The 13445-nt window shown below is 37.8% G+C and overlaps 1 protein-coding gene across 1 annotated transcript in view; it reads left to right on the top strand.

The window, feature by feature from the left end:
* pkd1b (polycystic kidney disease 1b) overlaps window positions 1-13445 on the top strand; it is a 36890-nt gene that overhangs the window by 19266 nt on the left and 4179 nt on the right. The window contains exons 22-37 of the mRNA XM_037544291.1: window positions 885-1080; window positions 1258-1425; window positions 1505-1648; window positions 2624-2834; window positions 4130-4253; window positions 4418-4570; window positions 5799-5863; window positions 5959-6146; window positions 7151-7265; window positions 7452-7618; window positions 9972-10174; window positions 10660-10857; window positions 11995-12149; window positions 12438-12550; window positions 12666-12801; window positions 13074-13196. Of these exons, the coding sequence (XP_037400188.1) occupies window positions 885-1080; window positions 1258-1425; window positions 1505-1648; window positions 2624-2834; window positions 4130-4253; window positions 4418-4570; window positions 5799-5863; window positions 5959-6146; window positions 7151-7265; window positions 7452-7618; window positions 9972-10174; window positions 10660-10857; window positions 11995-12149; window positions 12438-12550; window positions 12666-12801; window positions 13074-13196 (2459 nt within the window). The remainder of the gene's footprint in view (window positions 1-884; window positions 1081-1257; window positions 1426-1504; window positions 1649-2623; window positions 2835-4129; window positions 4254-4417; window positions 4571-5798; window positions 5864-5958; window positions 6147-7150; window positions 7266-7451; window positions 7619-9971; window positions 10175-10659; window positions 10858-11994; window positions 12150-12437; window positions 12551-12665; window positions 12802-13073; window positions 13197-13445) is intronic.

The raw sequence follows: 13445 nt of genomic DNA on the forward strand, positions 1-13445 counted from the left end.
TGTGTAATCATGTGTGAGCCCTTAAAGGATTAGTTAGAATGAAAAAGAAATCTGTGAAGGTTTGGATACTATAAAACACCTATGTACTAATACTTTGGGAGGAGCCCATGGTTGTTGAGTGTTAGTGAAGAGTTTGAAGAGTCAGAGAATTTTTTATGCTCCAGGATTGACAATTCCTAATAACAATTCTTGACCTTCTTAACCAGCTCTAACAAGTTAGTGACCTTACAAATGAATGGGTGTCAAAACTTTTACACACACCACAATTACTATTTAATTTTCCTGTTTTTAAAAGTTAATCAAATTTAAAGTAACTGTGCATAAACAATTTGAAAATTGATATTTTGTAAATAGTATGTACTGACCAGTTCAAAAATCAACAAAATATGTGTTTTTCACACAACTGTAAACCCACACATATACTATAAGCAGACCTCAGAGAAGTAGAATACAAGAAAATGTAGGATATATGCTCTTCAAGTCATGTTTGGAACAGCTTTTGGCCCAAAGGTGGAAAACAAGGGGATTCAATGTGTGGTGTCGCTAATATTCTCACTAGTATTTATTTGTGACATTGTTTATCGCAAAATAAACTTGTGTAGTCTTTTAATAAAATAAGCTAATGTAAACTGACAGATGAACATTTTAAAAAGTCAGATGTCCATAACTTTTGACATTGAGTGTATACTTTACATACTGATACAGTATTTCAAGGCAGACCAGCAGTAATAATTAATACAGCATCAGTCATGAAATTTCACTGCTGTCTTAAGATAAACATGTCATAAATAAAGCACATTACAGCCATGTAGATTAATCATAATAGGGTACACTTACTAGACAGTCTGCACATTTCATTCACCTGATGAATGATGTTGTTGCAGTCAGATGGGCCGGTGAGGAATGTGGTAGTGGGGATAGTATGTGGAGTTCTGCTCCTCATTCATCTGCTGGTTGGACTCATTGCCCACAAGCTGGACCATCTGGAGAATCTGCGCCTGAGCTGCATCCCACTGTGTGGCCAGGCAGGTCGCTATCATTACCGTGTCTTGATCAAAACAGGTTGGCAGAGAGGGGCTGGTGAGTGAAGAACGAAGGCTACTATGAGATGGCACATTTACTTTGGCTTATAAATAATATTCAATATAAATATAAATCAGTATTTTTGTTGAGGTGTTAAAGGAACCAATATTAAAGGAAACAAATACATGGAACTTTCTTTGTGGGCATTTCTTACGTAATCAATGTCTTCTACAGGTACCTCCGCTCATGTAGGCATTAGATTGTATGGTTTAAACAAAAGTGGTTCGCGTCACCTGCAGAAAGAAGGCGCTTTTCAGAGAAATGGTCTGGATGACTTTCAGGTAGAAACAGATGCCAACCTGGGAGAAATCTGGAAAATATGCATCTGGCATGACAACACAGGTGTGCCACGTTGTATCCCTCCTCTTTTATTTGAACTGTTAGAGGATGAATAAACAGTGACAGTTCTTCTGCACTCCAGGTCTGGATCCCTCATGGTATCTTCAGCATGTGGTAGTGTGGGACATGCAGATGGATAATATGTTCTTCTTTGTGGTGGATGACTGGCTGTCTGTGGAAAATGAAAGGAATTCTGGGATGGTTCAGAAAGTGGTGCTGGCTACTTGTAAGAAGAAATATTATTTATCTACATTCTGTACAGTTTTTAAACATTTACATTTTTTGTAGTGTTAAACACCTCCTAGTTCCCAAATGTGACATATACCTTAAAAAAACTTGTTTAGACTTTATATGTAGAAGACAGTTTATTATGGTTTCAATTTGATGAACGGTTTTTGTTGTGCATGCAACAATTTCTACCATAAAAATATTCTTTATATGTCACCCTGTTTTTGGCAAATACCTCAATGACCTTAAAATGACAGTTCTAGGGGAGAAGGATTTCTTGATCCAGCACTGCAACTTGTCAGTCATGTCAGTTTCTACATTCTCATTTCCAAAAATAAATTGATGAATTCATAAATAAATAAATTCATCAACCCTACATGGAACCCTATATTTAATCAAAAATAATACAAAGTCAACATATGAAATGTTGAAACTGAAAAATTTTATTGGTTTTTGAAAAACATATTCCTATTTTGAATTTGATGCCAACAACATATTTCAGTTGGGACAGCTGTATGTTTACCGCTGTGTTGCATTGCACTTTCACAGAGTGGTGAACCCCTCCTTATCTTTACTTCTGAAAGATTCAGCCTCTCTAGGCTCTGCTCTTTTTATACCCAGTCATGTTACTGATCTGTTGCAAATTAACCTAATTATTTGTTAGATGTTCCATCAGGTGCTTTTGCTGCAACCTCTCAACTTTTTTGAAATGTGTTGCTGACATCAAATTCAAGATGGGCATATGATTTTCAAAAAACAATAACATTTCTCAGTTTCAGCATTTGCTATTTTGTCCTTGAGCCATTTTCAATTAATACAGAGTTTAAAATATTTGCACATCATTGCATTCTGTGTTTTTTTTACATTTTGCAAAGCATCCCAACTTTTTTGGGAAGTGGCTTGTAGCTCTTTGTTACATTGCTTTCGATGCCAAAATAATGTTTGTTTCATTATTGAATGCCCATATTTATAGGCCCACAGGAGCTGCAGCAGTTTGGCAGGATGCTGCGTGCTCAGCTGCTGTTTGGGCTGCGAGAGCACCACCTCTGGCTGTCTTTATGGGAGCGTCCAGCTCACAGCAGCTTCAGCCGAGCACAGCGAGTGACCAGCTGTGCTCTGCTTCTGCACCTGTATCTGGCTGCGGGGGCAGTGTGGTATGGAGCAGTGAGCACAAAGAGCGGCAGGTAACAAACCAAACACCATTCACCCACAGTACTGCTGTAGATGCTTCCCAGCACCAGACCTCAAGCACACCACACCACACATCACCCCAGAGTTGAGCACTTTCTTATAGTTGAGCATTGACTCTATAATTGCTTTGCCTGATTGCACTCGGTCAAGTTCAGTAGTTTGTGTTAAATATCTTCTGGTGTGTTGAATGATGTGTATAAGAGCTTGGATCATGAAAGTGAACACTTCTCGGATACTAAACTCTTCAGTGTTATGATAACTTAGAGTGATTGTGCTAATATGGATGCACAGTTCAGAAAAAGAAGCGAATGGACAATAAAAAGTGCTTTAACCAAAAGAATTGATTATACTTATTTTCCCCTATTGTCAAGAGATCAGCACTTTGATCCCTGGCAATGCCAGTCAAAGAGAGCATAAAGTGGTTTCTTTCTCTATGGGTGTGTGCCCTCTCTGCCCCATCATCCAACGATGCCAACCTAGGCATCTGTTAGCAGGCATGGCAATTGCCATTTAGCATTCAAGCATGTCTTTCAAGTGTGTTGAGCTGTCCTATGACATTCATTAGCATCTGTCTCATTCAAGTGTCTCAAAGGAAGCACATGCCAGCCTTCACCCTCCCAGCTTGATAGCATCTTGTCCGTGAAAAAATAAATAAATAAAAATAACAAAATACTCTCACACACATCAGTGGGTACAAATGTCTTGTATCTGTAATGCTTGTTCCTCTTTGTTTTTTTTTATAAACCACAGATGTCAAAATGCATAATCACAAGGCACCGATAGTTTTTAGAATGTTGTAATTTAATATATAAATTTTCAAGAAGTATGCTGTTATTTTTGGGCCAAAATAAAATGCTAGGTCAGTTTTAAAATGCAGAACCTTCCTCCCACTAATTGATTGTAATGATGATATAATGATAAAAGATAAAATAATGATATTAAAAAATAATAACATGAAAATAATACACTCCTTTTTCCCAAATTTTAGGGTATTTCAACTCCTGCCTGTAGGCTTACTGTATAATTTGAATTGTCTGTATTGCACTACTCTAGAAACAGTTCCCTCTGTCAAATGTCTTCTGTATATTTTTTATTAAGTAATTCTAAATAAATCTGAAATCAGTGGTGAATCTTTAAACATTGACATCTTGTAATGAACTGAATTTAAAAAAGTGACCAAATGAATCCCCCTCACTCTTTTGTGAACTGGAAAGAATTACAGGCATAAATTCCTTATCGGTGCTACAAAATCATTGTCTTTATGACTTTTTTTACTTTTTTAATACAGTCGTCCAGTTGCTGACCAGATGTCAATGAATCCAGAGACCATACTGGTTGGAATGACAGTGGCAGTTGTGATCTTTCCTCTCCAGTCCCTCCTCACCTCCCTGTTCTCCCTGACAAAGAGCAAGGCATGGAAATCAAACGCTTCCTCTACACGTGCCACTTTCTCTTTCATCAAAAAGCCACAATGATAAGTTGGCTTCAGGAGCGTAATGTTAGTGTTAAAAATATTCCTTTATCAGATTAAATGATTATAATGTGTACATGTGGCGATATGGTGCTTCTATTCCAGGTGGTACTGGAGCTGTCACTTCCTCCTTCTCCTGTGTCAGACACTGTGGAGATGGATGTATATCTCAGCCACCCAGACTTTTCCTACTCCTCTTTTCTGTCCATGCCTAGAGGCCCTGAATCCTCCACATACGAGAGACCTTCTCCTTTTACTGTGAGACATTGCCAAAATCTCACTGTTAAACATGAAACTCAATTTAATATCATAAAGTAACTGATTACACAGTGTATCTTAACTCAACCTGAGAACATTAGAGTCTGTCTAATTCAAACATCTTAGTTTAGTCAAAAGTTCTCTTTATTTTTTAGTTCTGCTTCTCAGTTAGGTAAGTGATATTGAATTTCTCCATTAGCTGGGACTCTTTCAACTGCATGATGGCTTAGTCCAGGGGTCCGTAGCCCAAATGTTAAGAAGAGCCTTTTGGTCCTATCAGAAAAATCAAACCACCTTGGGAGCTGCAACATTTTATGTCCATTTACTTAAGTAGCATTTTACTATCTTGGCTGTAAGTATGTCTTCTTATGTACTAGCTAATGTCCTAGTATAAATTAAAAAGTATAATGTAAATGAAAATGCAGACTTTTGCTCAGCTGTAAGCTTTAGTTCAGCTATATCTGCTTTCCTTGCATCTCTGACAGGAAAACTTTCCTGTTAATTTTTTTTTGAGGCTGAAGTCGCTTCTCATTCACCAGCTTCTTGTTCTAATTTTTTCTCGTTCCACCTTAAATGGTGGAACAGTTTAAACTTATCAGGAAAAGTGCTTATAAATGCAAATAAATCCATTCATCTCCAAATTATCAATGTTCATCTTAAATCTTTCTCTTTGCCTTTTTGTTAGCTACTAACTACGTGAGATTGTTGTCTGTGTCGCTGTGGTGACCAGCAGTCTGCACCCCAACCTTCAGGGTTAAAGGGTGAATTAGCAGTTATAGGCTACATTAACTTCAGCGTTTAAGACCATTTATTGTTAAGATACTTGAGGTGTCTTTTTATGTCCAAATTTTATGTCCAAAAACATTTAACACACTGGAAAAAAAACAAAAAAAAAAATTGTTTTAACTTTGAAACGTAACATAGTTACACATGGCACAACTGTCTGATTATTCACCCCATCAGGAGGTTGTGAGAAAATGTCTGATGGGACAAAGTCACTGAAAGAGTCCAGAGTCTACAGAACTAGAAAGTTGAATTAGTAGAACTTTTGACTAAACTAAAAAGAGTTGGGTGAAGTAGTGTAATTTATTTTTATGTTGAGCTATCTTCTCAATTGTTACAGTGAATGTTTCATCTAATGTTTTTTATGGTTATTTGTATCCTATATTTAAAATGGCTTGTTCCAACTGGCTTGGTGTTGATACGGTTTTCTTTTCGTTTTATAAAGGAGTCCATGGGTAGCCTGAAACTGCAGTCTGAGTTTTTGGGACCGTCAAACATGGGGAATGGCAGGTAAAGCAAAATGCTGATGCTACTGCAAGTAATACAATTTAAATCATTTTAAACACAAAAACATGCAAAAACACACAATTGTTTGCTATTTCTAGCAGTGTGGATCAGTGGACATCGAATGACAGTATTTTTGGCCTCCCTGAGCTGATGGGGCCCACACGACTCTTAAAGAGAAAAAGAGCACTTTTACAACTACGACTGGTCACTCCAACCTCTGACATTACAAACCTTAAACCAAGTAGTTCTCCACATCTGAGTAGATGTGAGCCGCCCACACTTTCAGGTGAGTTAGGTTCCGATTCTTTATCTGTCCTGACATGAGCTGTACAGCTTTGTACAATTGGCCATCTTATCAGGTTCACCTACCTCATAGCCTATCTGTTGCTGTACAATTTATCAGCCACCCTCTACCCTATTCTTAAATAGGACGACTACGGACCAGATATTATTTGGCTGGTGGACATCTAGCAATAGTAGGTCAGATACTGACCACTGATGAAAAGCTTTTGGATGACTAACGCAAATTATGCATGGAAAAATGTGAGGGACAGCCTATAATTGTACAACCAACTGGTGTACCAGGTGCCCCAACAAGGTGGGTGTGTCTAATAGAGTGGCCAACATGTGTATGTTATCAGAGTGTTAGGGAGTAATGCAGTGATAAAGTAGGTTTCTTTACTTTTGTGTGATATGTTATCAGAGTCTTATGGTATAATGCAGTGATAATGTGAGTTTCTTTGCATTTCTGAAGGACAAGAGAACAGTACATACACTATATGTCCAAAAGTATTCCGACATCTCTTCAAATTAGTCAATTCAGCTACTTTAAGGTGAGCCATTGCTGACACAGGTGTTCAGCTGTGCCTACAGCTTGTGTAAAAAAAGAAAAGTGCCATCCATAGAAGGGAATACTTGAAAGAGCCACACATGAAGGTCCCCATGCCCAATGCCAATCACCTACTACATTCGCTGAAGTGATGTAAGACCATCCAGTGCATTTGGGATGAGCTGAAGTGATTTAATTTATGATACAGAACTTATCATCCAACATCAGTACCTGACCTCACTAATGCTTTTGTGACTGAATGCAATCAGATCCTCACAGCACTGTTTTAACATTTAGTGTAAAGCCTCCCCAGAAGAGTAAAGGCCATCAGGGGGGCAGACTCCCAAATTATGCCCTTTATTTCAGAAGGCATGTTAGATAATAGGTGTCTACAAACATTTGGACATATAGTGCCTGTCAAAGAAGGCATTAGAAATTAAGAGCCTTTTGTATTAATTCAGAAGGAGAGATGAGGTCTGCTTCTGCAGATCCTTTCCTACCCAGCAATGCTTCCTCTGGGCCAACTACATCTGACAGTGGCCGCTATTCACCCAATGAGACCTCTGTATCAGACTTGTGAGTGTTGTGCCAGTCTCTGATAGCTAACTATAGAATTAATCTCACTAACACCTACTTATATTAATCCCCATCAAATATTTAAACATCATTTTCTGCTTTCAGACCTAATTTGGCAGAGCTGTAAAGCATTTTCTCATGTATGTTTACTTTAAATGACACTTCCATTCTGTGTGTTTATTCTAGTCAGGACAGATCCTGTAGTGAATGGTCAGAGCTGAGCGAGCCTAAGCCTATGTATGAGGGTGGGCTTTATAAATCCCCCTCCTCTGTGTCAGTGTGTAGTGTGGCCAGTACCTTCCTGCCCAGTCTCCCACCAGACTCCTGCAGCATTGTGTCCAACACACGCATAGGTGAGTCGAGATGATGAGTAACCATCAACCCAGGGGTCTTTCAACTACAGTACTGCACAGACATCTTAGGACAACTAAAACTGTATCTAAATCTCTTTATCTTGGCTGTGTTTGTTTACTTATAAAAACACTAGTACTAAAACAAAACAAGCAAACATTAATATATAGGTATTAATTGTATCCTCAAGCCAGCCCAATATTTGTTGTTACAACCAGTGCTTAATTCAACTACTATATGCTTTATAAATTTGAATTAATTAAGTTAAATTATTAATATAAGTTGACCTCAGAGGGCTAAGTCACTGCTGGGATTTACATTCAGGATCTCTTGTGATGCTCAAGTAGTTAGACAGTTGCACCACTATTAAGCCATAAAAATGCTAAAAGATACAATGTAGCCCTATCAAAATGTATTTATTTGCATAGGTATCTGTTCTCTGTCTAATCTCTCCAGGCTTCCATTCATCTGAATAAGAAAAGTATAAACCTTTTGAATGTCCATCAATTCTCTTAACTGTAGCTCATATTGTGTACAGTGTGGTAATTGCTGTAGCTTAGTTTCATATTCAGTGCCCATGTAAGTCCTTGTCACCCACCACCCTGCCTATGTCCTGTCTTAACACATGATTCATTATTTCAGCTAATTTGATGAGCCAAGTCCTTCAGAAGCTGAATCAGCCATGTTAAAGCAGGAGGCATATGAGGCCAAGCTTAGCAGTGGGTCACTAGAAGGATGGGGGGTTTAATATAGGGCTGAGTCATTAGAGAGCTTTAGAGGTTCACCCTGATAGGGCTGTAAGGTTAGGCTACCCTGATGAAGCTGAGATGATGGAGTGTTTCACTGAGGAATGAAGCAGTCTGCTGTTCATCTCCTGGATGTTCTGATAGTTCACCATGAGAACCACCAACAGGAACATCATGTAGACCAGGCAGTTCTGAGTAATGGAGAAAAAGAAGATGCAGAGCAATTATTATTATACAAGGCAAATCAAGTTTTATTATGTGGTAAATACTATAAATATCGTAAATAAACTGCTTTGTTCCAAGTAGTTATGTGAGCGAGGAATGCAGGCTCAAAAACTCCCATCTGGAGTGATAATGGAATATTCTATGTTGTTATGTGATGATGTAACTGCTTAAAGCAAAAACTTATTGCCAAAGTTTTTTTTTTTCCCAGTCAGAACAGCCTGCTGTGATAAGTTAGTTCAGAAAGCTCCAGTGTTGGGGTAATTATGAAAAAAGTAATCAATTACAAGTTACTAAGTACTTCTCTCAAAATGTAATGGGATAACTTTAGTTATTACTTCCTGGAAAAAGTCATCTTTCTACTCATTATGTATATGTTACTCTGCACCAAATCGTCTCTCTATATTGGCAGATAAAACGCCTGAAACAAACAACATTATCTTAAAATAAGCAAAATCATCTGCCAATATAGTGACATAATTTACTCATGCTAAAATTACTTAAGTAAAAATGAGAAATTAGTTTAGAAATTAGTTAAATAATTTATAGACAATTTATAAATAATTCTTCTAGCAATCTCAAAATTAGAAGGATTACATATAGAGAGGAAGATTTCAAGCTGACCTGACTTTTTTACAGTGCATACACAGGTGTGTTTGATACATTTTTCGAGGATCACAGGTATTTTTTTCGGGATCACTGGTACAAAGTGCAGAGCAGCACAATGCTAAAAAGGTGCAGGTTTAGATTGAATGCAACATTAACTAGTGTGGTTATACGTGCTGCAGTGATATCAAATGATCTTCTCTCGTTCCCTTTACGAGCTGAGTGCAGTACTGTGCAGTAATTTGTCTAACAGCAAGATAACACCATCTTTAGAGAAATAGTATTCCATTCCTGCTATAGATAATGATCATCTTATAGATTTCATATACTACAAATGTGGTTTCTGTCTCCACATGCATGTGTGGGTTGCTGATATTTTTCTTTTATGCTTCCTCTTGGGCCTCTCCACCCACACCAGCACAGGTGCTATAATTTCTAACCACCAAAATAGAAACTGGCTACAAAAGGGAATAAAACCACCAAATTGGCAATATACTAGTGGTATACTACTAGACTAGAAAAACAGAGCCCATAGGGTTTTTACAAAAGAAACTACATTTATTGCACCAATTATTTTCTAATGTGTCCTAAGAGTTCTGAACAGTTCTATACATGTTTTGTATTATAGTTATGATCATTACGGGGAAAATGAAAAGGCTGGCTTTTGCATATATATAAATGTATACAATTCAGAATGTTAAAGACAATGTCCATCCATGGTTTATTTCACATATAGACACGCAGATGTGTTAACTTAACAGCTTTGTGGTCATCACTCCAGGTGTAGCTCGAAGTGAGCCGGGTATGATGCTGCCCTCCTGGGTGTTGGCTGTGGTGTATCTGCTGGTGGCTGTGCTTCTGGGAACCTGCCTGTCCATAGTGGGCTTATATGGTAGTAAATTCTCCAGCTCTGTGGTCCTCATGTGGCTCACATCAGTACTCTCTGCCTTCTTCACTTCTGCTCTGCTCCTGGAACCTCTCAAAGTGAGCCAACTTAGAGGAACACTTATACAGTATGCGCTGCCAACAATGAGGGACACCATTATATGAGTGAACATACTAACTAGCTGGCAGTTATTATTAGCTTGTTTTTTAATAGAGATATTTTTGTGTCTTTATATCCTTCTACATGGTAATAGCTGCATTAGCTTATATGCTAGAAACATCTGTTTCCATTTTATTATTAGAATACAAAATTGTTCATATTTTATACATTTATTATTAATCTTTAGAATCTTTTGTCTGGCTACTTTTTGGCAGAGAAAACCATGTAACCATGTCTGGGATCCCTTTGCTTTACTTTTTTCTTTTACTTTACTGTGGTGTTATAGCAATAGCACTTAAAAAATATATGTACAATGTCCATAGCATCACATATGTAGCAACTTTGGCCAGCCTTCATGGAGATGTCCCTGTAGCTAGCAGCTTATTCTGTAACTCAGTGGTGTATTTGTATTGCATTCTTATAGATATGTGTTCGGGCCTTGTACCTCGCTGCTGTGGTGAAGCCAGTAGATCCAGAAGTGGAGGATAGACTGGCTCAGGAGACAGCAGTGAGGAGGATGGTGGAGAAGCAGGGGACTAAAGTGCGTCCTCCATGTGGATACGGCTTGTTGCAGGCAAAAGAAGAAGCACGAAAAGTCAGAATGGTTCAAGCTTTAATGAGGGTGAGCAAACCCCACAATAAGGATTCCTTAAGTGCAGAATTCCTTTACAGTTTGTATTTACTACATAATATAACTAATTAGACTTAATAACACTAAAATTATTGTGTTTTATGTTTAACCCTTTAAACTACAGAGACCTCTCCCACAAAATATACAGAATATTAAACAATAAAAAAATCAGCTTAATACATTTTAAGCTAAATGTTTTAGTTTGTTAAGAAATATTTTATTTTATTTTATTATTATAAATATATATTTATAATATTTTTAAATTGTTTTACTAATTTTTATGAGTATTATTATATTTTTATTGGACTTTATTAAATTATTCAATTTCCTTCCTTGCTTAGGTTCTTAAGACATTTTGTTTCTATTGTTCTCTTATATTTGTTTATTTGTAATATCTTTGTTAAACACTTTGAGCTGCATTTTTACGCATGAAACGTTATATATCTTATTTTTACTAGTAATAGTAGTAGTAGCAATAATATTAATATTATTGTATAGTATTGGTATTACCTCTCCATGGATCACCACCTTATCGTGGTGGAGGGGTTTGCGTGCTTGAATGATCCTAGGAGCTATGTTGTCTGGAGCAAAAGCTCCTGGTAGGGTCTCCAATGGAAAATTGGTCCTAGGTGACAGGTCAGACAAAGTGTGGTCCATAATAACCCCTATGAAAAGACAAAAACAGGACTTGTGTACCCTGGCGTGACTATATCGCCCAGCTGGCCTGGGAGCACCTCGGAATCTAGCTAGTGGAAGTGGCTGGGGAAAGGGAGGTCCGGGCCTCATTGCTTAGGATGCTGCCCCCGTGACCCAAAACCCGGAGAAGAGGAAGATGATGGATGGATGGATGGATGGATGGATGGATGGATGGATGGATGGATGGATGGATGGATGGATGGATGGATGGATGGATGGATGGATGGATGGATGGAGTATTAGTATTAGTACTATAAGGGCTTGTTTTAGAGGCAGCACGTCTGTTCTTCATTCTCATAGCTACATAAATTAGAGCATAGTAGTTGTTAAATATGGTATTTGCTGAATAATCAGTCTGCAGTTTAAAGGGTTAAACCTGACATACTTGTATAAATGTTGTATAAATGCATCTTCTTTTTCTCCATTACTCAGAACTGCCTGGTCTACATGATGTTCCTGTTGGTGGTTCTCATGGTGAACTATCAGGACAACATCCAGGAGATGAACAGCAGACTGCTTCATTCCTCACTGAAACGCTCCATCATCTCAGCTTCATCAGGGCAGCCTAACCTTACAGCCCTATCAGGGTAAACCTCTAAAGCTCTCTAATGACTCAGCCCTATATTAAACCCATCCTTCTAGTGGCCCATTGCTAAGCTTGGCCTCATATGCCTCCTGCTTTAACATGACTGATTCAGCTTCTGAATCAAATTAGCTGATATAATGAATCATGTGTTAAGACAGGACATAAGCAGAGTGGTAGGTGACAGGGACTGACACTGGCCACTGACTATGAAACTTATGAGAATCATTTGTGAGAATTATGAGAATGAATGGATGTTCAAAGAGTTTCTGCCTTTTTCTTTTTTATTCAGATGGAAGGAGGCCTGGCAGTGGATGAATCAAAGCTTAATGACACACCTCCATCAAAGCGTGTCCTTTTCTCTGATTGGCTCATCACGACTAAAGAGAGTGCAATCAAAAAACTGTGAGGACCATCAACCTTTACATTTGTTTGCATCATTCAAACCAATATTCAAAATTAAAATGTAAAGAAATAGAGAATCTTTAACAACTGTTCAATGTTGTTGCCAATATTCCAGTTTGTGGGGGAAATACTGAAGATATTCTTAAACATGAACAGTCATTGGAGATGTTTACTACTTCTGTTTTGTCACATTCAAATTCTCCACAACCAAGAAGAAAAACCCAGAGCAACAACACCTCCCTCCTGAACTGGTGAGACATTTCTCTTAGGGAGTGGGACGTCTAACTGTGTCAGTTTGTATTATGAATACATAGACCAACATTTTGCTTCCTGTTAAGCTGTAACCTATGCAAAGATATTTGTTGATTTAATTTCAGCATGACCGAATGGATATTAATAATCAGATTCCTACATTAATATACAATGTACAGAGGAAGACTTTTTAAATTATATTAAACTTTGATACATGTAACTACAGCAGATAAGCCAGTTAAGCCTGACCGTTCATTCTGCTCCTGCTTAGGTCATGGAGCAAAGCTCAGTCATGCATGTTCAGTCAGACAGAAGAGATATTGCTGGGCAACAGCAGTGTGTCCACCAGTCACATCATGTCAGGTCTGCAAACTGCCCACTGGATCACAGCAGAGTGAGTGAGCATTTATAGCACTTAAGACCTACACGGAACAAAGTAGTACATTTAATTTACTGGGTTCAAATGACGTTTCCTGCTCACTTCTAGCCATTGGTCAAAGACCAACCTTCATTGTCCAAAATGATACATTTTTCAGTGTCAAGAAGGAAACAAAAAACATATTGTACAGAAAATTGCACATAAACCTGTTTAATATACCTATTTTTTTCAATATTTAGTGTGTCTATACTATAATGAAAAGGA

The sequence above is a fragment of the Pygocentrus nattereri genome, chromosome 13 (genome assembly GCF_015220715.1).
Source record: "Pygocentrus nattereri isolate fPygNat1 chromosome 13, fPygNat1.pri, whole genome shotgun sequence".
Classification (NCBI taxonomy): Eukaryota; Metazoa; Chordata; class Actinopteri; order Characiformes; family Serrasalmidae; genus Pygocentrus; species Pygocentrus nattereri.